Source organism: Scyliorhinus torazame, chromosome 1 (assembly GCF_047496885.1).
Source record: "Scyliorhinus torazame isolate Kashiwa2021f chromosome 1, sScyTor2.1, whole genome shotgun sequence".
In the NCBI taxonomy this organism is placed as follows: Eukaryota; Metazoa; Chordata; class Chondrichthyes; order Carcharhiniformes; family Scyliorhinidae; genus Scyliorhinus; species Scyliorhinus torazame.
The window spans coordinates 234800468-234827687 of record NC_092707.1 but is presented as its reverse complement, the minus strand read 5'-3'; the positions used below and the strand labels follow the sequence as shown (position 1 = coordinate 234827687).

General features: G+C 47.5%; 1 protein-coding gene across 5 annotated transcripts in view; it reads right to left on the bottom strand.

Annotated features, from left to right (window-relative positions):
* LOC140419553 (uncharacterized) overlaps nucleotides 1-27220 on the bottom strand; it is a 215735-nt gene that overhangs the window by 122982 nt on the left and 65533 nt on the right. For all 5 annotated transcript variants that reach the window (XM_072503474.1, XM_072503458.1, XM_072503464.1 and 2 more), the window contains 2 exons: nucleotides 17904-18003; nucleotides 13806-15426 (listed from right to left, as the gene is read on the bottom strand). In XM_072503474.1, the coding sequence (XP_072359575.1) occupies nucleotides 13806-15426; nucleotides 17904-18003 (1721 nt within the window). The remainder of the gene's footprint in view (nucleotides 1-13805; nucleotides 15427-17903; nucleotides 18004-27220) is intronic.

The following is a 27220-nucleotide window of genomic DNA, read 5'->3' as shown; positions in this document are numbered from 1 at the left end:
GGAGAATCACTCTGGACCTTCTTAAGGAAAGTCCAGAGTGAAACGCTCGCGTATTGACACTGGCGTGGGGACATAGTCCCATTATTTAGAGTATTATTAGACTTCTTTTGTCATTGCCCATGGTGAACCAAAGATTATTTTTAAGCATGGGAACTTTACATCAGATAGTGGGTGCAATTTAACTAAAAGGGAAGAAAATCTCATAGCGAGCTCGTTTAGCCGTGTGTTTCCCAGAGCTCGCGTTAGATCAGGGGCCTCAGCAGAGAATCGGGGCCGAGGCTGCACACAATTCAGTATTGCGCACGGGGAAGCTCCGCTCGCTGGACCTCCTCAGTACAGCGAGAGATAAATGAGCTCCGAGACCCCTGACTCGACCCCCAGCCAGATCGCCAGCGCACCAGAAAATGTCAGCTTGTCACATTGGCAGTTCCAACCTTTCACCTTGGCAGTGTCCCTACCAACCTGGCAGTGTCACCTGGGCATCTTGGCAGAGCCAGGCTGGCACTGCCAGTGTGCCAATGCCAGGGTGCCAGGCTGGCAATTCTAGGTGACTGGGTACCACCCTGCCCAAAGGGCATGCACCTGGTGGCCTCTGATCCCCTGGGAGACCTACACGAGTGCCTTTCCATCTGGTCCCCATTTGTGGAGACCAGTACTGAACAGCGCTCACCTGAGATCTCCGAGGCGAAGGAAATTGATCCCATGCCTCGGTTAACTTGGGAATCTGGGCATTAAAGTGAGACTCTGTCTCGCTCTAATATGCAGATTTGCTAAAAAGTGATCCCGCCCACAATGTTCACGTTAGATCCTACGAGGCGTTGCGAATCGGGTGGATCCCGGGAGAGTTGTCTCCCGCCTTCTATCGGCCATGCTGCGCCATGGCAAGCTGCTTTTCGGCCGCAGCGTGGCCATTAGATCGTACCCAGTATCACCAGGCAAACAGGATCATCAGCATTAAAGTTGGGCCTGGGATCATACAGTTCTGGCAGAGGTTGGCGTGTCAGAGCAATAATCTATGGTGGATTCCAGAATTGCTGGTGGGAGAATCCAAGATTTCAGTAACACTGAAGAGGGAGATTCAAGAAATGCTAGGATTGTTAAAAAAGCGATCCTAGGGCATAGGGACACTAGGAAGGGAATTCTCAATGTCTGGGAGCAACGGGAGTGGTTATGGGATTATGAAGCAATGAAATTGCAGCAACAGGTCTGTGAGTGGTGAAATTAGCTTGTAGTTGCTGGTTGCGGGGAGAGAGGAAGCATTGAGGGGGTGATCAGGACTCAGGAAGGTATAACAACCTTTGAGACATTTTGACCATGCCCATCAGTTCAGTGCAGTACTAAAGGAGTGCAGCTTTCAGATGAGCCATTAATCATAAGAAATCATGAGAAATAGCAGGAGTAGGTCAGTCTGCCCCTCAATCCTGCTCTACGATTCAGTAAGATCATGACCGGGATTCTCCCTTTTGGGGACTAAGTCCCCATGCCCGCCGGAAAATGGGCGAGAATCACTCTGGACTTTTTCCTCGAAAGTCCGGGGTGATTCTCCATTTTCCAGGGGGCTAGCAGAGCCCCGGCGTGCTTCCAGCAGCTCTGGCTGCCGACGGTTCCCTGCTGTCCAGACCGCGCAGCCGCGCATGTGCGCAGCAGCCCACTTCGGCGCGGGCGGCGATGACAGGGCGGACGCACATAGTTGGCCCGCGCGGAGGAAGGTAGGTCCCCCCCAGATCGTGATGGCCCACCGATCGGCGGCCCCCGATCGTGGGCCTGGTCACCGCTGAGGGCCCCCGCCCGCCCCCCCCCCCACCCAACCCCCCGCCGTCAGATTCCCCCCGCCCCCACACCACGACCGCCACTGCGGCCGTCAGTCCCAGCTCCCGCCGGGTGGCACCAGATGTATACCATGCCGGCAGGAGTTCAGCTGGTCGGCCACGGAGAGTCGCCGCGGAGGCCTGTTCCAACGGCCCCGACCAGCGCGCGTGACTGGCGGGTCCGTGGAGAATCGCTGAAGCGCCGTCGCGCCAGATTTCCGGCGTGAACAGCTATTCTCCGCCCCGCACCAGGCGCGATTCCGGCACGAAGGGTCGGGGAATCACACTCCATGTCTGTTACCTACATTCAATATTCCTGCCAATCTCCATAACTTTTGATTTCCTTGTAGATCAAACATTGATCTATATTAGTCTTGAATATATTCAATGACCCAGTATCCACTGCTCTCTATGGAAGAAAATTCCAAGATTAACCGCCTCTGAGAGAAGACATTTCTCCTCAACATCCTCTTAAAAACTCGACCCATATTTTTAAACCGTGCCTCTTGTTCCAGATTTCCCCATGTATCCCCTGCATCTATCCTGTCATGCCCCTCAAAATCTTACACGTTACAATAACATCATCTCTCACTCCAATGAGCATGGAGTCAACCTGTTCAACAGTCTCTCAAACATCATCCAGGAAGACGGAATTGAGCAGGAGAGCACAGAATCCTCGGGAAAGGTAGAGATCGAAGGGTGGCCCTTTAGAAAGTGCTACCCTGACCTCTCCAGAGGACAACGCACAAGAAATTACCAGGCCACTAGAGCGGATGGCCATTATGGATGTAGAGATGGGGGTCGGGGAATCGAGAGAGGTGGATATTCAGCGGAACCTTGGTGTGCTCGTGCATCAGTCGCTGAAAGTAAGCGACAGGTACAGCAGGCAGTAAAGAAGGCAAATGGCACGTTGGCCTTCATAGCCAGAAGATTTGAATAATGGAATAGGAATTATTTACTACAATTGTGTAGGGCATTGGGGAGACCACACCTGGAGTATTGAGTGTAGTTTTGGTGTCCTTATCTGAGGGCTGATTCCTGGGATGGCAGGACTGTCATATGAGGAGAGACTAAATTGGTTAGGATTATATTCAATGGAGTTTAGAAGAGTGAGTGGGGATCACATAGAAATGTATAAAACTCTAACTCACTGTGTTCCGTGACCGCGAGAATGCAGCGGGCCTGGTCAAGACGGCAGCCGGCCTGCAAGACTGGCAGCGCCAGGGGAGCCTCAGGGGTTAGCTCCGCCTGTACCTCCGTCCCATGGAGTAGCCCGGGGGCCACCGGACACCCAGAGGGAGGAGGACGTGATGGGGCTCATGCCGGCGACTCCCGCAGGGGAGGTGCAGGAACACCATAGCGCCTCGTACTCTCCCCTCTCCTGTCCCTGGCCATTTGGTGGGTAGCGGGCAGAACAGAGTGGCACCAAGTCACCTGGGACATCCGAGAGGCAGCCGGGCCCATCCAGGCCGGGTCGCCCCAGAAGACGGCCGCCAACGGGGATCCAGCTCGCAGGGTGGGAAACACAGCAGGCCGCCTCCACTCCTGCTGTACCATCTCGGGGGTCCACTTAGATGCAGCGTTAGGGCATTTAAGGCCAGAAAAGTAGCTATCATCTAAGTTCGAAAGGGTGATAGGAGCTAGGGCAGAAATCTGTATATATGTTCTCACAATGTTACAACCTGCCTCAGTGCTCTGTCAGAAGGGTGTGAGGGGTGGGCTGGTCTGGGCTGGCTGCAAAAGGAGTGCGGGTGGGGAATTGGCGGATGTTATTGGTGGGCTCAGGGACTGCATTTCAGCCAGTGCTCACCGTTCCGGTGTCCCAACCCCATCACACTGCCCTCGCCCTCCTCCCAAGCTCCGCCACACCCCACCCCCGACCGTCCCCACCTCCATCGCCCCAGGGAATCGATGAGACTGTGTGATGCGATGGTCAGCTCGCATGCAGGGATCGACCAGGTGGAAAGTGCTAATGTGGGCAGGAGTCAGATGTTGTCAAACGATGCAGAGCACCAGAGCTCATTGCAGAGCGGGTTGTAATCATCTTCCATCCCATGGACCCACTGTTACTGCAAACCCAGGGCCCCCACCCCGTACTGCGGCAGAGCTGAGCTGGATGCAGGAGGGGGAGGGGTGGCCAAGGGGGGTGGGGCATGTGGTGTCCGTGCCTCTGGCCAGTCCCCCCTCAGTCGCTGAACCTGGAGGCGATCAAAGTGTCCCGTGCGCGTTGGCCCTGGCGCACACTTTGTGCAGTCTCCCGTGCCGGGGTCCTGTCCATCCTCGCCCTCCCCTGCCACCTGGTCGGAGGAGGCCTGCCATTCATCCTCCTCCTCCAGCACATCGCCTCTCTGCTGCGCGATGTTATGGAGGATGCTGTAGGCCGCCACAATGCGGGCGACCCTCCCAGTGGGTGTGCCTCCCAGCGCTATACTGGACGGCTCCTGAACTACAGCTTCAGGAGGCTGAAGAACCCCTCGATCACACCTCTGGCCGCTGTATGGGTGTTGTTGTAGCGGGTCTCCGCATTGGTCTGTGGCCTTTGGATCGCCATCATCAGCCAAGACCGCAGTGGATAACTTCAAGGTGGGTGATCAGTCAGGTACGCAGCAAGGTGGCTGCCTTGCAGGCTGCGACAATAGAGGTCTGTGACTGGACTCCAACCTGGTCCCCATGGGAGGGTCACACCAGCCGCATGGGGCTCTGCCACATCAACCCCCACCCCAGCCAGTGTCAGAACCAGCAGCCCATGGTCATGCCTCTCCGTGTCCTACCTCTTCTCTCTCCCTCATCAGCCACGGCGCCTGTTTCCCGACTTTTAAAAGCACAGATGAACCTCACCAAGGGCAATTCGTTCTGGTGGAGGCGGAGAATCGCGGAGGCCCCGGAGAATACCGGGTCAAGCCCGTTAACGATATGCCAACGGTATTTACTGTATCAGCAGAGTGGAACACATTGACACCGCTGTCAAGGTTCCGGAGATTTGGCGTGAACCTGGTGACTGCCCGATTCCGGAGTCAAAACCGATTCTCTGCCTAATCGCGTTTTCCAATTCCGGCGTCAGCCGACGAGAATCCCGCCCCATGTCTTTGATCTCTCACAGATCTTTCAAGCATGAGGCTGGAGATGGTACAGACATTAAGAACTCGTCCAGGAGACTGCACAACTCAGACTAACATCTCGGCCACCTGCACTGTTCCAACGAAGATCAATAATAATAATCTTTATTATTGTCACAAGTAGGCTTACATTAACACTGCAATGAAGTTACTGTGAAAAGCCCCTGGTCGCCACATTCCAGCGGTGTTCGGGTACACAGTGGGAGAATTCAGAATGTCCAATTCACCTAACAGCACGTCTTTCGGGACTTGTGGGAGGAAACCGGAGCACCCGGAGGAAACCCACGCAGACACGGGGAGAATGTGCAGACTCCACACAGACAGTGACCCAGCGGGGAATCGAACCTGGGACCCTGGTGCTGTGAAGCAACCATGCTAACCACTGTGCTACCGGAAGGTAAGCTCAATGAACAGCATGTCATTTTTCTGTTCAAAACTCTACAACTTTCTGCCCCCATTTTCTTTACTATTTTTGCATGTTTTGGTTTTACTCTTGTTTTGCCCTTGTTTTTGCTTTTGGGCAGCAGTATTTCTGAGGCTGCCGTTCACACCTCTGCCAGATGTATTTTCTATTGTTTCATTACTTATCCCATTAGCACTTCCCTTTGGCCCTTCACCACCAATCCTTTTGACATTTGATCTCTCCTGTCTTCCACCGCATTTCAGCCCTTCCCATTTGTTCATTTTCTATCTCCCCTCTTTCACTTGTTCAAAACGTATTACCACAGAGAGACCTCCATGTGTGGTGGGGAGCAAAATGCAAGTGGCCCTGTAAAATGGCAGATAATTTTCCCCTCATTATGAAAATCCGTTTCCCATCTGCATGATGCGCACAGCCAATTTGCAATATGGCCATCACTGGGAAACTTACAATTTTCAGCTTTACAGTTCACAATGTGTTGGCAGACAGCATGGTTTCTGGTCAGAAAGGTGTACTGAAATACAGCCTTTAGACTCTCAATGATGTTATGAAAGCCAGACTTACTTGCGGGAGTCAGGAGCTCCAGTCCAGGCAGACCTCATAGTTTCTGCGCATCCACAGACTATACATGTGCAATTCAGCATTTTAAATTCTTCAGGCTGAGGACGGGTCCAGTGCTGCAAGTGAAAATAGTGCAAAAACCCAGAATGTGTGCTTTGGAGTAGAGCACCATTGCAAAGTCGTATGCCAGGCAGAGGACAGGAGAGTGGACAGGTAGGGGGAGGGGGACAGTGAGAAATCCCAAAGGGAGAGAGGACAGGGAGAGGTCCCAAAAGAAAAGTCCAAGACAGGGACAGGTGGGAGGTCCAATTAAGTTAAAAAGAGAGACTCCAACCAGGAAAAGGGCTGCAGTTGGCAGGCATTAAGTGAAGGCGGCTCAGGAAAAGCCCTGGCAATCGTAAAAGGCTGAGGAAAATCCCTGATGGCAGCAGAAGGTTGGTGACTGTGCTGTGGCCCACTGGGTGAAGATATCTATCCCTTTGAAACAGCAGTGCATTTCTCAGCGCAGTCGATGAGCTGAAGTTGCTTCAGTTGCTGTGACAGAGAGCCTCAATACAACTCGTTTACTTGACATTGTTTCTTTTATTTAGCTTGTTTTTCTTATAGAGCCTGTCTGAAAGTTGCACATGCTCAGATCTCCGTGTTTGCGAGATTCCATGGTTGGGTGTATTTTAGAAAGTGTTTTATTAACTTATGGTACCATATACTTGTATTTATGTTTATTCTGTGTGTTATGTTTATCTAAATTCTGATTGTTAATTTACATGTGATGATTATAATTGTGTTTTTTCAAGCATTTACTGGTTTTTTTTGTGTGTTTTGGACTCTTCCATTTGTATGACGAGAGTCTGTTTTTGACAGTTGAGGGGGGAATTCTGGTTTTGACAGTTGGTACTGAGACAGTAGCTAATACCTGAAAAGTCATCGTGGTGAAGTGCTTGTTTTGTGTCCAATTATTTGTTTGTTATTTTGGACAGACAATTTTTTTTGCTATCTTGTTAATGCAGGGCGGCATAGTGGTTAGCACTGCTGCCTCACTGCGCAGGGGCCCCAGGTTCAATTCAGCCCCGGGTCATGGTCGGTGTGGAGTTTGCACTTTCTCCCCGTGTCTGCGTGGGTTTCCTCCGAATGCTCCGGTTTCCTCCCACAATCCAAAGATAGTGCAGGTTAGGTGGATTGGCCATGCTCAATTGTCCCTCGTGTCCAAAATGTTAGGTGGGGTTACTCGGTTAAGGGGATAGGGTGGGAGCCTGACCCTAGGTAGGGTACACTTTCAGAGGGTCGGTGCAGACTCAATGGGCCGAATGGCTTCCTTCTGTAGTAATTCTATGATTCAAAATTATATTATTTTTGTACTGCGATTTGGAGTATAAATAAACACGTTTGCATGAAGATGTCCTATATATTTGTTAGCCCATTTTCAAGCCTACATTATCCTCATCCAAGCCAAGGAGTGTGAAATTTGGTGGCAGTGGTGGGAGGCAAGCTGCAGTTTAATCCATTCCCAAAGAGGTAGGCCTGGGCTACACTCTAGCAGAAGGCTGGCCTGCAAAGGCCATTTCATTTCATTTCATTTTTCAAAGGATGAAAATGAGGCCTGGGGCACTGTAGAAGAAGCCTCAGAGAAGCTTGGAGCAAGAGCAAAGGTTGGAAGGAGCCACTCTGAGAAGGCTGATCTGGTATCCTTGTTACGGGGGGTTCCTCACTGCCCAGAAGGAAAGAGGGGATGGATTGATGGAGGAAATCCAGAGCTGGAAGACAACAATGATGTTAAGCCCGCCTTATCTTCCATAAGCTGAGCAGATGAACCCACAAATGGCCTCCTGGAAGGAACCAAAGATGTAGCCCTTCCAAGCAGGAGAAGACATTGAGAATTATCTTCTCAGATTTGAGTGGTTGGCCAAGATCTGGGATGGCCAGAGACAGATTGGGCCTGCTGCCTGGTTCCATTGCTTTCTGTAAAGGCTTTGGAGGCCTATATCGGAATGGATGAGGATCAGTCCAATAGCTATCCTGACCTCAGGGAGGCGCTGTTGGCCAAATTTGACATTTCGGCTGAGACATATTAGTTGCGGTTCAGAGCATTCACCACACCAGCAGCAGAGTCCACCAAGTAAATCTTCATCAGTCTGAAGGGAGTGTATTGCAGGTGGATCAAGCCTGGGGAGCTGTCCAAAGGGCAGATCCGGGAGAAATCATCTTGGAACAATTTTTTTAGGTTGTTCCTGTGGATAACACAGACATGGTTGAAGGAGCACGAGCCTACCAATGAACTCAAGGAGCAAGGCTGGCGCAGCATACCTAGGTACACATCAGAACACACCCAGACCCTACCATTAAGTGCACACACCAGCGATGGACAAAGAAGGTTATACCAATCCACCTAATGACATAGGAGGGTCAATGGGGCTAAGAGGGGCAGCTCTAATATTGGCAATATCAGACTGGTCTACTGCCAGCAGGAAGGCCATAAAGCTTCATTAAATGTGCCCTTTTTGAGCACCAAAAATGTCCAGTTGCTGCTATGTGCCTCATGATGGCGATGTTGATGAGGGAAAAAGTAACACTGATCTTGTTGAGTTACTAATGAATGTCAATTGAAAGATTGTTACTGCACTAATTGACACAGATAGCTTGCTCTCTCTCATATAAAAATGTAATATTACAGATTCCAACATTGATTACAGTCATCACACCCTCATATATTGGTATACATGGTGAAACCAAGCTATACCCCATGACAGAGATTACTGTTGCTATTCATGACCATGTTTTTCTGTTAAGCATGCTGTGGTGGAAAATTTATCTAGTGAGCTTGTTCTGGGTCGAGATCTTCCTGTTCTCCATGACTTGTTGCAAAGGGAATCAGGGTGGAAGTGTGCTGCCCTGTTGTTACACCCTCTTAAACAAAAGCGGGATTGCAACCCTTAACAGATATTTGTGAGTTTGAAGGGCGCAGGAAATCCCGGCAACAGTGCCGCCTAGATAAAAGGTGGAGCTTGCCGCCTCTTGAGGCTACCATGTCTGGGCTAATAGTTGACCCCTGGGCTTTGCCATCAGCTTCAACAGCCTCATTCCTCATTGGCATCATTTTTCAAGAGTGGAGGGGAAGGAGATCAGACTGATAAATTGAGCGGGGGCAGATTCTTGATTAAGGGGGCAATTCTGTGTGTTGATGAAGAAAAGGGCACATGTCATGTTCCACTGACCCGTTGCAGACCACTCATTCTCCACCAGCACACACCAGGTTATCTGGGTCAGGACAAAACTTATCAGAGGTTCAGTTCACATTTCTTTTGACCACACCAACACAAAGACATTTTCATATACTGCCAAACATATCCACAGTGCCAAAGGAAAGTGCTATCCAGAAGGCCAATGGAGCTCCACTGTAAGATCTACACTTTCCTGTTATTGCATATATTAAGTAACGCCGACGATGCAACTAACAATGCAAAATCTTGTCTATCCGTTTCGGGTGCCAAGTAATTTTATTTGGTATCTATTGATCGATTATAACAGAAATTCTTGTTACAGAATTTACAAGGTTCTCAGTTCAGCCCTCGCCTGCAAAAGACTGTTTTGAGAATCAGATTATCCTTAGTAACTTACAGAACAACTTGAATTCAAAATACAATAGCAGCAATGGTTTCTTTGCATGAAGCAAAACAGCTGCGTAGGTTAGAACTAGAAATGGAAAATATGAAACAAAGATAGTAGATAGCTTCTTAGGCAAAAAGTATAGGATGATTCTAGAATAGAAATAATAGCCTAAAACTATTACCTTTAAGGAATATGTTATCAGTCTAAGTCAATCTATTTTTTCCCCTGTAACAAGCTATTTGGATTGGATGGATCTTCAATACATTTGGTTCGATGATTGGGTTGTCAATCTTCAATATGCAACATTAACTTGGAATTATCAGTCATGTTGCATCTTCGAATTCTTTAGTGTATGTTGGTGTGCAAAATCTGTTCTTATCATTGCACTGGTATGCGCTTTGTCTTATGATTCCTTCTTTCGGACTATGGAAGGCTCATATGAACTCTAATGTCAACCTGACCTTCATTAGAAATGTTGCACTTGTTTAGCTCGTTGCAAGCTGTTCCTTGCAAACAGATATCCATTTTGCAGAAGCAAGCAATGTCCATTTTGCAAATGCAAGCAACATCCATTTTGCACAGTCATGATGGAATCCCTTTTAAATGGTTTCTGATTGAGCTTTTTAAGTCAATTATTAATTCAACTTATTAATTAACCCTCTTTTAACTAAAAGAAATAGCTAGTTTCTTTCATCCACTTACCCCTGCCAGTAATCTCTACTCCTTTCCAAATCATTGTGATGTATATGGTCGGTCCATTGGAGGAAAACAGAGCTGGATATCAATACATCCTCGTCATAGATGGTTATGCTACCCAGACCCCTGATACTTTTCCCCTCAACTCAACCGCCACACCCAGAATCATCAGTGCCCTACTTCAGCAGTTCTCTTGGGTTGGCATATCCGAGGAAATCATTATAGATCAGGGAACCAACTTCAATTCCAAGTTTATGAAGCATTTCAACCATCAGCTGGGCATTACTGGTGTCAGAACCATCCCATACCATGCTCAGACGGTTTTCACGTTTCGAGTTGCTTTATGGGCGGACTGTCCAGGGACCCCTCGATTTGCTGCAGTCAAACAAGAAAGACAAAGGCACACCACAGAAGCAATCCTATGCCCTGAGCATGAGAGACCAGCTGGATCAAGACAGTGAGGCAGCTCACGAGAATGTCCAGAAGGCCAAGCAGTCACAGAAAAGGTCTACTAATTGCAATCGTTTGCAGAGCTTCCAGAATAATCCAATAATTAAATTGGAACTTTTGGATGGAAGGGCATTGATCGATACCATTTGAATTATTTATTTAAATTTAAAAAGAACTGACTATTTTACCAAAATCCAGTTGGAAACTAACATTTAGTCTTTAAAATAAATTTTAAATCAAGTTACACACAGGGTGTGTGACTAAAATGTTTATTTTTTAAATTTGTTTTTAAAACCCTGCCCGAGCAGGCTGTTTCATTGCAGATTTTGCATTTGATCATATACAGTTGAGTTCAAAACAGGCACAATTGGCACTGAAATAGCTAACTGCATCCAATGCAGGTACTCCGCCATTATGTGTTTACATCTCTGGAGCAGGGTTTGAACCAACAATCACCTAACTTAAAGGTACTATCACTGAGCCACTTTACTTAATGAAATGAAATGAGGTTTGTTTGGTATTTTTCTTGCCACTTATTTAAAAAAGTGCTGCCACTGTGTATGTTATTGGCAAGTGGACAGTGTAATACATATGGTACAAGCATTTAATATTTTTTTTCTTTTTTATGATTTAAAGTACCCAATTCATTTTATTTCTCAATTAAAGGGCAATTTTAGCATAGCCAATCAACCTACCCTGCACATCTTTTTGGGTTGTGGGGGTGAGACCCACGCAGACACGGGGAGAATGTGTAAACTCTACACGGACAGTGACCCGGGACCATGGTGCCGTGAGGCAGCAGTGCTAACCACTGCGCCATCGTGCCACCCCTGCCAGCATTAAAAAATAATGATAAATATATCCCTATTCTATTTTCGTCTGTGTGCAATGTTACAGGACTTGAAAAATAAGAAAACAGTGCACCAATAAAGCCATGTTATTCATCTCCTTTTAACTCTCCAAACTGTTTACCGAAGTATGATTCGGTATGAGCGGTTGAATAAACTCGGTTTGTTCTCACTGGAACGAAGGAGGTTGAGGGGAGACCTGATAGAGGTATACAAAATTATGAGGGGCATAGACAGAGTGGATAGTCAGAGGCTTTTCCCCAGGGTAGAGGGGTCAATTACTAGGGGGCATAGGTTTAAGGTGAGAGGGGCAAGGTTTAGAGTAGATGTACGAGGCAAGTTTTTTACGCAGAGGGTAGTGGGTGCCTGGAACTCGCTACTGGAGGAGGTGGTGGAAGCAGGGACGATAGTGACATTTAAGGGGCATCTTGACAAATACATGAATAGGATGGGAATAGAGGGATATGGACCCAGGAAGTGTAGAAGATTGTAGTTTAGTCGGGCAGCATGGTCGGCACGGGCTTGGAGGGCCGAAGGGCCTGTTCCTGTGCTGTACATTTCTTTGTTCTTTGTTGTTCTTTGTATGGCTCACATATACACACAGTCCACCCACACACACACACACAGTCCACCCACACACACACACACAGTCCACACACACACACACACAGTCCACACACACACACAGTCCACACACACACACACGCACAGTCCACACACACACACACACACAGTCCCCACACACACACACAGTCCACACACACACACACACACACAGTCCACACACACACACACACAGTCCACACACACACACACACAGTCCACACACACACACACAGTCCACACACACACACACAGTCCACACACACACACACACACACAGTCCACACACACACACACACACAGTCCACACACACACACACAGTCCACACACACACACACAGTCCACACACACACACACAGTCCACACACACACACACAGTCCACACACACACACACAGTCCACACACACACACACAGTCCACACACACACACAGTCCACACACACACACACAGTCCACACACACACACACAGTCCACACACACACACACACAGTCCACACACACACAGTCCACACACACACACACACAGTCCACACACACACACACACAGTCCACACACACACACAGTCCACACACACACACACAGTCCACACACACACACACAGTCCACACACACACACACAGTCCACACACACACAGTCCACACACACACAGTCCACACACACACAGTCCACACACACACAGTCCACACACACACAGTCCACACACACACAGTCCACACACACAGTCCACACACACATAGTCCACACACACATAGTCCACACACACACAGTCCACACACACACACAGTCCACACACACACACAGTCCACACACACACACAGTCCACACACACACACAGTCCACACACACACACAGTCCACACACACACACAGTCCACACACACACACAGTCCACACACACACACAGTCCACACACACACACAGTCCACACACACACACACAGTCCACACACACACACAGTCCACACACACACACAGTCCACACACACACAGTCCACACACACACACAGTCCACACACACACACACAGTCCACACACACACACAGTCCACACACACACACAGTCCACACACACACACAGTCCACACACACACACAGTCCACACACACACACAGTCCACACACACAGTTCATTTGTGACTCTGCTGTACTAGTCATCAGGTGCACAATGATGCAGGTAAATAGTGCAAATGGGATCACTTGAATCAATTGTTCAGGGTTTCTGCCAATCTTTAAAATTACAACGGTACATTAGAGCATATCCTCACATCCTCAGAAATTTTCTCCCAACATTGGAACTTCCTAAAATAAAAACAGAAAGTATTGGAAAAACTGATCTGGCAACATCTTCGGAGAGAGAAACACAGTGGTCGTTTCGAGTCTAATATGAGTCTTCTTTGGAACTTTGGATGCTGTTCCGAAGGAGTCATATTGGATCCAAAATGGTAACTCTGTGTCTCTCTCCACAGATGCTGCCAGACCTGCTGAAGCTTTCCAGCAATCTCTGTTTATATATCAGTTCTCCAGCATCCACAGTATTTTACTTGTATTTTAGAACTTTCTATTTACATTCCACCATTCCTTACTCGCTTAAAATAAGCAAAATTATGAATTGTAGCCCCTTAATATTTGAACACAGTTCAAATAATTCAGTGTGATGTTTGAAATTGCGATTTGATTCATTTTATTTCACAGGCATACCTTGAATATTTACACTGCTGGAGTTCACCTGCTCTGGAAAATCAAGGTTTACTGGCACCTTTGGTTGAGAATGAAGTGCTGGCGATGAATGCGGTGCAAGACCAGGGGTAGAAGGTTGGACAAGATCTGGTTCTGTAGTGTCACAGGTTTGAGTGCTCATAAAACTACTGGCACTTTTCTTTGCAAAGTTTGACTTCCTTCTCATGACTTTGTTTTTATTTCTCATTGGCCTGTTGTGTGAAGAAGGAAATCTTCTTGATAAAATATTGGACTTGAGCTCTAATGTTTCATTTTCACTGCTACTTGTACTGCTCAGTGCATTGTGTTTCACTGGAGACACTATTGATCTACAGTGTACAGAATGCTGAGAAGCTGGAGTTGAGTTCATTTCTTCTATTCCACTTGGGGCATCACTCGCATAATCTGCATCATCAGACAAGTCCAGGTTTTTATCAGTCTGACCAGAATTCTGTAGAATTTCTTTGATGGGTTGTTGATGACACTGAGACTTTGGGCCGCTGCCCTCGTTGTCTGTACTATTTGCTTTAGAATTTGATTCACCACAATGTTCTCCATCGTTTTTTAAAAGAAAGTTCATTCTGTGTTCGTTGCTCAAAATTGGTGCGAACCCTCTGCTTACAACACTGTCTGTGTCATGGTCTTTGGTTTGCTCATTTCTAAAATTTGCACCCTGGCATGGTAGACCATCAAGAGTGACTTGAACTATTCTGTCGTTTATTTTTTTAAAGCCTAAGCTTGGACCTTTTTTGCCAAGCAATTTTGTGGAATCTCTGGCATTGGCTGCATCTTCGTATTGGTCTTTCTCTCCCTGCTGTTGGAACATTCCAGTTGCCTGGTTTACAGTGATCGTTCTGTTGGTACTTAGCCATTCCAGATGAGAAGTGTTACTGAAACATGGCTGCTCATTTGAAGATTCCTGCAGCTGGTTTGTCTTATACTGTCCTATGTGTTGGCCTTGGTGCTGCCTTTCCATACTTTCATGAGAAAAACTGCTACTTGAGCAATTCTTTAATTGTGAATCAACCCCATTCAAGTGCTGACTTTCTACAATATGTAAGCTTAAACCACCTCCAGTAGTTTTTCCTTGGGAATCCTCTAGAGTAGTTATACCTCCGAATTTACTTTCCTGCTCTATTTGTTGGCTTCCGCCTTTCCTGTCATCGGAGTGTTTGTGGGGCGATTCAATGATGATTGTCAGTTCTGTTACATTTATGTCACTTTGGATACCCTCATCTGTACTATTCTTGATTTCGTCTAGCTTTTCTTTTTGCCTCTGATCTTTCATCCTGCCGTTCGCCGTGAAGTTTTCGTTGGAGGCAGACTTTTTTGTTTTAGATGCCACAAGGACTGAACTATTAACTTGTTTTTGTAAAGTCGACTGTTTCTTAATCTGCAGCTTTTCATTTTCGGTGAGCATGGGCAAGGAAAGTCGGCGTTGACTGCTGAACCTAACTTTTCTGGGAAACTGTTTGGTAGAGTCGCAGATTGGACTCCGGCTTTGTTCCTTGAAGACGTTTTCTTTGTTCTTCTCAAATCGTGCAATACCTTCTCCGCGCTTCAGGAAAGACTTCTTTGGAGCCACCTTCACTTCACTTATGTCCTGTGGAACAATCAAAGAGATTTATTTTTGAATTTAGTTCTAACAAATGCTTGGCTGTAACCATTCCATTTATGATGAGTATTAAGCTTCTTTCAAAATATGATCCTTTGCAACTGTTTACGCTGCCATACTTTCCTCCTGGAAAATAACAACATGTTAATGATGTACACCATTGTTGAAGTGTATATTACCCAGAAAGGTCAGGGGATGACGATATACAACATGAGCTGTGAATCTCCAAAACTTTCAGGTCAATTTAAACAGGTCAACTGTTTTCTTCAAACAAATGACACCTCGCCTTTAGCCTGTTCTTTCTGTTTCAGAAACAGCTTGATTTACATGTAAGTTGCCCATTAAACTTACACAGAAAACCAGGGGTCATAATTAATATTAAAATTATAATTGTCAATGCAATGTTAATCAATCTCCCTGGCCCAGAACAATAATTAAACCATTAAATCTCAGGAGAGACTTTTTGTGAGATTTGCGATGCTCGGAATGCCTCTCGATTTCTAACGAGATCACGCAAGATGTTGTGATCTGGATCTCGCCCTTGCTGGATGAGGTCCCGATTTACATATTTAACTGAGCAGTTAGGCTGAGTTTAATATGTTGGCGGTCGATGCTCCAGAGGCCCAGGAACGAACACCATGGGAGACCTCATCATGGCACTGTTTAGCACTGGTCAACCCAAACGTGGACTAGGCATAACGGCAACTGGGAGGGTCTTGCAGGCCAGCAGCGGCCCCTTGGTGGTCAGGCTCTGAGCAGGGTGGTACACTGGCACTCCCACGGCCTCCCTGGAACCTTGGCACTGCCACCCCAGCACTGCCAGGGTGCCTGGGTAGCACTGCCAGGGTACCAGACTTGCATTGCCAAGGTGCCAGTTTGCCCATGCCAGGGATCGGGCCCAGGGGTGCCTTGCCCTTATGAGGTGGGGTGAAGGAAGGCTCAAGGACCCCCTAACAGGTAAGTTGGGACATTGGAGGGTTCCAGAGGCTGCGGTGGTGAGTCCGAAGGAGGGGGTGTGGGTGTTGAGGGGGCTCCAATCGCTTCCTGCACTGACAAGGGAGCGAGGTATGTGCAGCCTCGGTGGTGTGTTCCTCACCAAGGTCAAAACAAATCCCAGAGTCCCGTTTGATAGCAGGCCGTTCTCGCTGCTGAAGGCAAGGGAGGAAACTGGTTTCTGGACACTTTCCAATCCTGCTGGCCATGATGCCCGCCGCTAGCGGACTGGATAATGCTGCCTATTGTTGGCATTAGAATGTCCACCATGAATACTAATCCTAGTGAGTGTCTCCTTTTGGGAGTTAAAATTAAATAGAATTTCTTAACACAGGGTTTGCCAATCTTATTGAGCTGTGTAACACCTAGTGACCTCCCATGAGTATTGGGGAACTGCTGTGGCCTCAGCCCTGGCCTGAACTGCTGCGACCCCGGCCTGAACTGCTGCGGCCTCCAGAACTGCTGCGGCCCCGGCCTGAACTGCTGCGGCCCCGGCCTGAACTGCTGCGGCCCCGGCCTGAACTGCTGCTGCCTCCTGAACTGCTGCGGCCTGGTTCCGGCCTGAACTGCAATAGCCTCTGAAATGCTGCGGCCCCGACCTCAACTGTCGCCGCTGCCCCGGCCTCAACTGTCGCCGCTGCCCCGGCCTCAACTGTCGCCGCTGCCCCGGCCTCAACTGTCGCCGCTGCCCCGGCCTCAACTGTCGCCGCTGCCCCGGCCTCAACTGTCGTTGGAACTGCTACAGACGACTTCGGACTCCAAATTTCTTCTGGTCTCCTGCCAACTCACTGTTGAATTTCGCTATTTACCTGAGCTTTAAAACCCTGCAACAATGAGATCGAATAAATCAATCGGAGCAAGGCATCTCGAAGCACTGTTTCGATAGGCTCTAATTGGCCTATTTGTTTTCCCTACTTATTTGTAAATCTGTAGTTTTGCAACCAGCTTTTCAGAATATTCCTACAGTGCACAAAGAGACCATTTGGCCCATCAAGTCTGCACCGACCATTTGAAAGACCACCCTACACAGACCCAATCCCCACCCTATCCCAGTAACCCCACCTAACCTTGAGACACTAAGGGGCAATTTATCATGGCCAATCCATCTAACCTGCACATCTTTGAACTGTGGGAGGAAACCGGAGCACCCGGAGGAAACCCACGCAGACACAGAGAGAAAGTGCAAACGCCACACAGACAGTGACCCAAGGCTGGAATTGAACCTGGGTCCCTGGCGCTATGAGGCAGCAGTGCTAACACTGTGCCACCGTGCTACCAGTCACTTGCCAGCTGCCGGTGTCACAGACCCCCTGGAGACCCTTCACGGACCCTCAAGGTCTATGGATCCCAGTTTGGAAAACCCTGACTTGACAGTATTTTTATATATTTCTGAAATGTTAGAATTACAGAATCTCTTCAATTGACAGCGTGAACAAAATGGAGCTTTGAACAAATTCAAATGACTTTCTCACCTGGGGATCCTGTTGAAATAATTCTGAATCTACCTTAAGTAGTTCTTCAACAAAATCTTCAAAAGTCCTTTGTTTTTCGCAAATTCCAGGCCTGATGGGTCTACAATAAACATTAACTGGGATTAGATTTATATCCTTTAATTGTTTTAAAATTCTAATATAGGAAATTTTTCTAAGTCCTGTCGGCAAAGAATCTGCAAAAGGATTTGAATTTAGTGTGAGGCGCGAGTTACTCGGCCAATCGGAGGCGGACCAGCGCGGAGGCCCCAGAGAATACCGGGTCAGGCCCACTAATGATAGGCGAACGACGTTTACTGTATGTGCGGAGTACAATGCATTGGCGTCGCTGTCGAGGCACCGGAGCATGGCATTCTGCCGTGCATCCGACGTCCACTAGATTTTGGCTTCATGACAGATTCTCTGCCCGATTTTCTTTTCCAATTCCGCCGTTGGCCGACGGAGAATCCCGCCCCCCATGTTTGAAATAAAGACCATGGGCTGGATTCTCCGTTCCTGAGGCTAAGTGACAGAGCCAACAGAGGATCAGTGGTGATTCACAACATTCATAATCATCAGTTCAATAACTATATAAGCTCCCAAATAGTCTTTAATCAAATCTTCAAACAAAGCAACTGGTGCAATGTTATGGTGTTTTACAGCTGCTATTTTTATGTTCCTAAGACATATGCACTAAATTTTAAATGTTTACTGGCTGAGCAAGATCATGAGAGAAGGGAGATTTTCTACTCACTTGATGGTCAGCTGATGGCAAGGTGCTTTAGAGAATGTGCACAATTAGACCTGGACAGCATGTGAATGTGAGCAACGTTTTGTTCAATTTCTAGCTGCATTATAGAATGAAACTTAATGATTTCACCAGGAGTGGCAAGTTAAGATTACCTTTCACTTCTCATTCTATCTGCACTATTCTGTAAAACCCGACCAAACGCTGCAAAATCAATCCATCCATTCCCCGCTTCTCATGGTTATCCATAAGTCAACAAGGAAGGCGTCAGTGCACCCCTTTTCTGCTTTGAAAAGCTGCTAGCTGTCGCAACCCATGGCTACACTTACAGCTTTGCCATGTCATCATACACCCTGTGCTAAGCTGGTTCATGCATGTCTAATGTGAAATACTTTTTGATAGGTATCAAAGAGTATCTGACAGGAAGAAAGCAGGGTAGAGAGGCAGAGAGGTATAGGAAGTGAGTTCTAGAGCTTGTGGGCTAGGCATAATAATAATCTTTATTGTCACAGGTAGGCTTACATTAACACTGCAATGAAGTTAATGTGAAAAGCCCCTAGTCGCCACATTCAGGCGCCTGATCGGGTACACAGAGAGAAAATTCAGAATGTCCAATTCACCTAACAAGCACGTCCTTCGGAACTTGTGGGTGGAAACCGGAGCGCCTGGAGGAAACCCACACAGACACAAGGAGAACGTGCAGACTCCACACAGACATGACCCAAGCCGGGTATCAAACCTGGGACCCTGGAACTGTGAAGCAACAGTGCTACCCACTGTGCTGCCCTTTCAATACTGTAGTTGAGTTGCCATGATATGGAGATGGACTGGGGTGAGCACAGTAATAAGTCTTACAATAAGTACGTACCTGTCAGGCAGGGAGGAAGGCGTCGAGCGAGGGAACCGTGGTTTACCAAAGAAGTGGAATCGCTTGTTAAGAGGAAGAAGGAGGCCTATGTGAAGATGAGGTGTGAAGTTTCAGTTGGGGCGCTTGATAGTTACAAGGTAGCGAGGAAGGATCTAAAGAGAGAGCTAAGACAAGCAAGGAGGGGACATAGGATCAAGGAAAACCCAAAAGCTTTCTATAGGTATGTCAGGAATAAAAGAATGACTAGAGTAAGAGTAGGGCCAGTCAAGGACAGGGATGGGAAGTTGTGTGTGGAGTCTGAAGAAATAGGCGAGATACTAAATGAATATTTTTCGTCAGTATTCACTCAGGAAAAAGAGAATGTTGTGGAGGAGAATGCTGAGACCCAGGCTATTAGAATAGATGGCATTGAGGTACGAAGGGAAGAGGTGTTGGCAATTCTGGACAGGCTGAAAATAGATAAGTCCCCGGGGCCTGATGGGATTTATCCTAGGATTCTCTGGGAAGCCAGGGAAGAGATTGCTGAGCCTTTGGCCTTGGTTTTTATGTCATCATTGGCTACAGGAATAGTGCCAGAGGACTGGAGGATAGCAAATAAAGAACAAAGAACAAAGAAATGTACAGCACAGGAACAGGCCCTTCGGCCCTCCAAGCCCGTGCCGACCATGCTGCCCGACTAAACTACAATCTTCTACACTTCCTGGGTCCGTATCCCTCTATTCCCATCTTATTCATGTATTTGTCAAGATGCCCCTTAAATGTCACTATCGTCCCTGCTTCCACCACCTCCTCTGGTAGCGAGTTCCAGGCACCCACTACCCACTGCGTAAAAATCTTGCCTCGTACATCTATTCTAAACCTTGCCCCTCTCACCTTAAACCTATGCCCCCTAGTAATTGACCCCTCTACCCTGGGGAAAAGCCTCTGACTATCCACTCTGTCTATGCCCCTCATAATTTTGTATACCTCTATCAGGTCTCCCCTCAACCTCCTTCGTTCCAGTGAGAACAAATCGAGTTTATTCAACCGCTCCTCATAGCTAATGCCCTCCATGCCAGGCAACATTCTGGTAAATCTCTTCTGCACCCTCTCTAAAACCTCCACATCCTTCTGGTAGTGTGGCGACCAGAATTGAACACTATACTCCAAGTGTGGCCGAACTAGGGTTCTATACAGCTGCAACATGACTTGCCAATTCTTATACTCAATGCCCCGGCCAATGAAGGCAAGCATGCCGTATGCCTTCTTGACTACCTTCTCCACCTGTGTTGCCCCTTTCAATGACCTGTGGACCTGTACTCCTAGGTCTCTTTGACTTTCAATACTCATGAGGTTCTACCATTCAGGTATATTCCCTACCTGCATTAGACCTTCCAAAATGCATTACCTCACATTTGTCCGGATTAAACTCCATCTGCCATCTCTCCGCCCAAGTCTCCAAACAATCTAAATCCTGCTGTATCCTCTGACAGTCCTCATCGCTATCCGCAATTCCACCAACCTTTGTGTCGTCTGCAAACTTACTAATCAGACCAGTTACATTTTCCTCCAAATCATTTATATATACTACAAAGAGCAAAGGTCCCAGCACTGATGCCTGTGGAACACCACTGGTCACAGCCCTCCAATTAGAAAAGCATCCTTCCATTGCTACTCTCTGCCTTCTATGGCCTAGCCAGTTCTGTATCCACCTTGCCAGCTCACCCCTGATCCCGTGTGACTTCACCTTTTGTACTAGTCTACCATGAGGGACCTTGTCAAAGGCCTTACTGAAGTCCAAATAGACAACATCCACTGCCCTACCTGCATCAATCATCTGAGTGACCTCCTCGAAAAACTCTATCAAGTTAGTTTGCACTGAGTGGGTTGGGTTTGCACTGAGTGCTGACTTTTGGTGCATTTGAGTGCGATAGTGAGAGTTTGGTGACCGAGGGAGTATAAGGCTTCATTTTTATCGAAAGTTTAGTCTTTCTTTTATTTAGTTAATTAACTTAAAAGTTGCTGTTTGGTTTAGAAGAAGGTGAATTTTCAATAAGCTTTAAACAGGCTTCTACTTGTAGGCACTTGCAGCTGGAGCTTGATAATTAGTTAATTGGATTAGGCCAGTTTTCAGAGGCTAGATTCACAGTATAAAAGTGATCCCTTACAGTGCAGACTTTGTTTGCACTGAGTGCTGAATTTGGTGCATTTGAGTGCTGTAGTGAGAGTTTGGAGACCGAGGGAGTGCTGAATTTGGTGCATTTGAGTGCGATAGTGAGAGTTTGGTGACCGGGGGAGTGCTGAATTTGGTGCATTTGAGTGCGATAGTGAGAGTTTGGTGACCGAGGGAGTTAGGTGAGGAGGGAGTAAGGTGCTCCTTTCATTTTGTTTCCGACATTTCCGCAAAGAGTGCGAAGAGAGCCAGGAGTTTACAGAAAGTGTAGCTGACTGGGAGCAGGGTCGGAGGGCGGAGATCTAGTTAGTCCACAGGGCAGCTATATTCTGTCAGGTAAGAGGGGATGGAGGCTAGGCCAGTTACATGCTCCTCCTGTAGGATGTGGGTGGTGAGGGATACCACCGGTGTCCCCACTGACAATACCTGCGGGAAGTGCACCCAACTTCAGCTCCTCAAAGACCGTGTCAGGGAACTGGAGCTGAAGCTGGATGAACTTCGGATCATCCGGGAGGCAGAGGGGGTGATTGAGGAGAGTTACAAGGAGGTAACCACACCCAAGGTACAGGACAAGAATAGCTGGGTTACAGTCAGGGGGTAAAAAACAAACAGGCAGAAAGTGCAGGGGTCCCTCGTGGCCGTTCCCCTTCAAAACAAGTATACCGTTTTGGATGCTGTTGGGGGGGATGACCTACCGGGGGAAGGCCCTAGCGGCCAGGTCTCTGGCACTGAGTCTGGCTCTGGGGCTCAGAAGGGAAGGGGGGAGAATAGAAAAGCAATAGTTGTAGGAGATTCAATGGTTAGGGGAATAGATAGGAGATTCTGTGGTCGCGGGCGAGACTCCCGGAAGGTATGTTGACTCCCGGGTGCCAGGGCCAGGGATGTCTCGGATCGTGTCTTCAGGATCCTTAAGGGGGAGGGGGAGCAGTCAGAAGTCGTGGTGCACATTGGTACCAACGACATAGGTAGGAAAAGGGGTGTGGAGGTAATAAACAAGTTTAGGGAGTTCGGCTGGAAGTTAAAAGCCAGGACAGACAGAGTTGTCATCTCTGGTTTGTTGCCGGTGCCACGTGATAGCGAGGCTAGGAATAGGGAGAGAGTGCAGTTGAACACGTGGCTGCAGGAATGGTGTAGGAGGGAGGGCTTCAGGTATTTGGATAATTGGAGCGCATTCTGGGGAAGGTGGGACCTGTACAAGCAGGAAGGGTTGCATCTGAACCAGAGGGGCACCAATATCCTGGGAGGGAGGTTTTCTAGTACTCTTCGGGAGGGTTTAAACTAATTTGGCAGGGGAATGGGAACCGGATTTGTAGTCCAGCAACTAAGGTAGCCGATATTCAGGACGCCAAAGCGTGTAATGAGGCAGTGGGGAAGGGAACACTGACAAAGGAGAGTACTTGCAGGCACGGAGATGGGTTGAAGTGTGTATACTTCAATGCAAGAAGCATCAGGAATAAGGTGGGTGAACTTAAGGCATGGATCGGTACTTGGGACTACGATGTGGTGGCCATCACGGAAACTTGGATAGAAGAGGGGCAGAAATGGTTGTTGGAGGTCCCTGGTTATAGATGTTTCAATAAGATTAGGGAGGGTGGTAAAAGAGGTGGGGGGGTGGCATTATTAATTAGAGATAGTATAACAGCTGCAGAAAGGCAGTTCGAGGAATATCACCCTATTGAGGTAGTATGGGTTGAAGTCAGAAATAGGAAAGGAGCAGTCACCTTGTTAGGAGTTTTCTATAGGCCCCCCAATAGTAGCAGAGATGTGGAGGAACAGATTGGGAAACAGATTTTGGAAAGGTGCAGAAGTCATAGGGTAGTAGTCATGGGCGACTTTAACTTCCCAAATATTGAGTGGAAACTCTTTAGATCAAATAGTTTGGATGGGGTGGTGTTTGTGCAGTGTGTCCAGGAAGCTTTTCTAACACAGTATGTAGATTGTCTGACCAGAGGAGGGGCAATATTGGATTTAGTACTGGGTAATGAACCAGGGGAAGTGATAGATTTGTTAGTGGGGGAGTATTTTGGAGATAGTGACCACAATTCTGTGACTTTCACTTTAGTAATGGAGAGGGATAGGTACGTGCAACAGGGCAAGGTTTACAATTGGGGGAATGGTAAATACGATGTTGTCAGACAAGAATTGAAGTGCATAAGTTGGGAACATAGGCTGGCAGGGAAGGACACAAGTGAAATGTGGAACTTGTTCAAGGAACAGGTACTACGTGTCCTTGATATGTATGTCCCTGTCAGGCAGGGAAGAGATGGTCGAGTGAGGGAACCATGGTTGACAAGAGAGGTTGAATGTCTTGTTAAGAGGAAAAAGGTGACTTATGGAAGGCTGAGGAAACAAGGTTCAGACAGGGCATTGGAGGGATACAAGATAGCCAGGAGGGAACTGAAGGGATTCGGAGAGCTAAGAGAGGGCATGAACAATCTTTGGCGGGTAGGATCAAGGAAAACCCCAAGGCCTTTTACACATATGTGAGTAATATGAGAATGACTAGAGCGAGGGTAGGTCCGATCAAGGACAGTAGCGGGAGATTGTGTATTGAGTCTGAAGAGATAGGAGAGGTCTTGAACGAGTACTTTTCTTCTGTATTTACAAATGAGAGGGGCGATATTGTTGGAGAGGACAGTGTGAAACAGATTGGTAAGCTCGAGGAAATACTTGTTAGGAAGGAAGATGTGTTGGGCATTTTGAAAAACTTGAGGATAGACAAGTCCCCCGGACCTGACGGGATATATCCAAGGATTCTATGGGAAGCAAGAGATGAAATTGCAGAGCCGTTGGCAACGATCTTTTCGTCCTCACTGTCAACAGGGGTGGTACCAGGGGATTGGAGAGTGGCGAATGTCGTGCCCCTGTTCAAAAAAGGGACTAGGGATAACCCTGGGAATTACAGGCCAGTTAGTCTTACTTCGGTGGTAGGCAAAGTAATGGAAAGGGTACTGAAGGATAGGATTTCTGAGCATCTGGAAAGCCACTGCTTGATTAGGGATAGTCAGCACGGATTTGTGAGGGGTAGGTCTTGCCTCACAAGTCTTATTGAATTCTTTGAGAAGGTGACCAAGCATGTGGATGAAGGTAAAGCAGTGGATGTAGTGTACATGGATTTTAGTAAGGCATTTGATAAAGTTCCCCATGGTAGGCTTATGCAGAAAGTAAGGAGGCATGGGATAGTGGGAAATTTGGCCAGTTGGATAACAAACTGGATAACCGATAGAAGTCAGAGAGTGGTGGTGGATGGCAAATATTCAGCCTGGATCCCAGTTACCAGTGACGTACCGCAGGGATCAGTTCTGGGTCCTCTGCTGTTTGTGATTTTCATTAATGACTTGGATGAGGGAGTTGAAGGGTGGGTCAGTAAATTTGCAGACGATACGAAGATTGGTGGAGTTGTGGACAGTAAGGAGGGCTGTTGTCGGCTGCAAAGAGACATAGATAGGATGCAGAGCTGGGCTGAGAAGTGGCAGATGGAGTTTAACCCTGAAAAGTGTGAGGTTGTCCATTTTGGAAGGACAAATATGAATGCGGAATATAGGGTTAACGGTAGAGTTCTTGGCAATGTGGAGGAGCAGAGAGATCTTGGGGTCTATGTTCATACATCTTTGAAAGTTGCCACTCAAGTGGATAGAGCTGTGAAGAAGGCCTATGGTCTGCTCGCGTTCATTAACAGAGGGATTGAATTTAAGAGACGTGAGGTGATGATGCAGCTGTACAAAACTTTGGTAAGGCCACGTTTGGAGTATTGTGTACAGTTTTGGTCGCCTCATTTTAGGAAGGATGTGGAAGCTTTGGAAAAGGTGCAAAGAAGATTTACCAGGATGTTGCCTGGAATGGAGAGTAGGTCTTATGAGGAAAGGTTGAGGGTGCTAGGCCTTCTCTCATTAGAACGGAGAAGGATGAGGGGCGACTTGATAGAGGTTTATAAGATGATCAGGGGAATAGATAGAGTAGACAGTCAGAGACTTTTTCCCCGGGTGGAACAAACCATTACAAGGGGACATAAATTTAAGGTGAAAGGTGGAAGATATAGGAGGGATATCAGAGGTAGGTTCTTTACCCAGAGAGTAGTGGGGGCATGGAATGCACTGCCTGTAGAAGTAGTTGAGTCGGAAACATTAGGGACCTTCAAGCAGCTATTGGATAGGTACATGGATTATGGTAAAATGATATAGTGTAGATTTATTTGTTCTCAAGGGCAGCACGGTAGCATTGTGGATAGCACAATTGCTTCACAGCTCCAGGGTCCCAGGTTCGATTCCGGCTTGGGTCACTGTCTGTGCGGAGTCTGCACGTCCTCCCCGTGTCTGCGTGGGTTTCCTCCGGGTGCTCCGGTTTCCTCCCACAGTCCAAAGATGTGCGGGTTAGGTGAATTGGCCAATGATAAATTGCCCTTAATGTCCAAATTGCCCTTGGTGTTGGGTGGAGGTGTTGAGTTTGGGTAGGGTGCTCTTTCCAAGAGCCGGTGCAGACTAAAAGGGCCGAATGGCCTCCTTCTGCACTGTAAATTCAATGATAATCTATGATTAATCTAGGACAAAGGTTCGGCACAACATCGTGGGCCGAAGGGCCTGTTCTGTGCTGTATTTTCTCTGTTCTATGTTAGTGAGACACGACCTTCCCTTCACAAAACCGTGCTGCCTCTCACTAATACGTCCACTTGCTCCCAAATGGGAGTAGATCCTGTCTCGAAGAATTCTCTCCAGTAATTTCCCTACCACTGAAGTAAGGCTCACCGGCCTGTAGTTCCCGGGATTATCCTTGCTACCCTTCTTAAACAGAGGAACAACATTGGCTATTCTCCAGTCCTCCGGGACATCCCCTGAAGACAGCGAGGATCCAAAGATTTCTGTCAAGGCCTCAGCAATTTCCTCTCCAGCCTCCTTCAGTATTCTGGGGTAGATCCCATTAGGCCCTGGGGACTTATCTACCTTAATATTTTTTAAGACACCCAACACCTCGTCTTTTTGGATCTCAATGTGACCCAGGCTATCTACACACCCTTCTCCAGACTCAACATCTACCAATTTCTTCTCTTTGGTGAATATTGATGCAAAGTATTCATTTAGTACCTCGCCCATTTCCTCTGGCTCCACACATAGATTCCCTTGCCTATCCTTCAGTGGGCCAACCCTTTCCCTGGCTATCCTCTTGCTTTTTATGTACGTGTAAAAAGCCTTGGGATTTTCCTTAACCCTATTTGCCAATGACTTTTCGTGACCCCTTCTAGCCCTCCTGACTCCTTGCTTAAGTTCCTTCCTACTTTCCTTATATTCCACGCAGGCTTCGTCTGTTCCCAGCCTTTTAGCCCTGACAAATGCCTTCTTTTTCTTTTTGACGAGGCCTACAATATCTCTCGTTATCCAATGTTCCCGAAAATTGCCGTATTTATCCTTCTTCCTCACAGGAACATGCCGGTCCTGAATTCCTTTCAACTGACAATTGAAAGCCTCCCACATGTCAGATGTTGATTTGCCCTCAAACATCCGCCCCCAATCTATGTTCTTCAGTTCCTGCCTAATATTGTTATAATTAGCCTTCCCCCA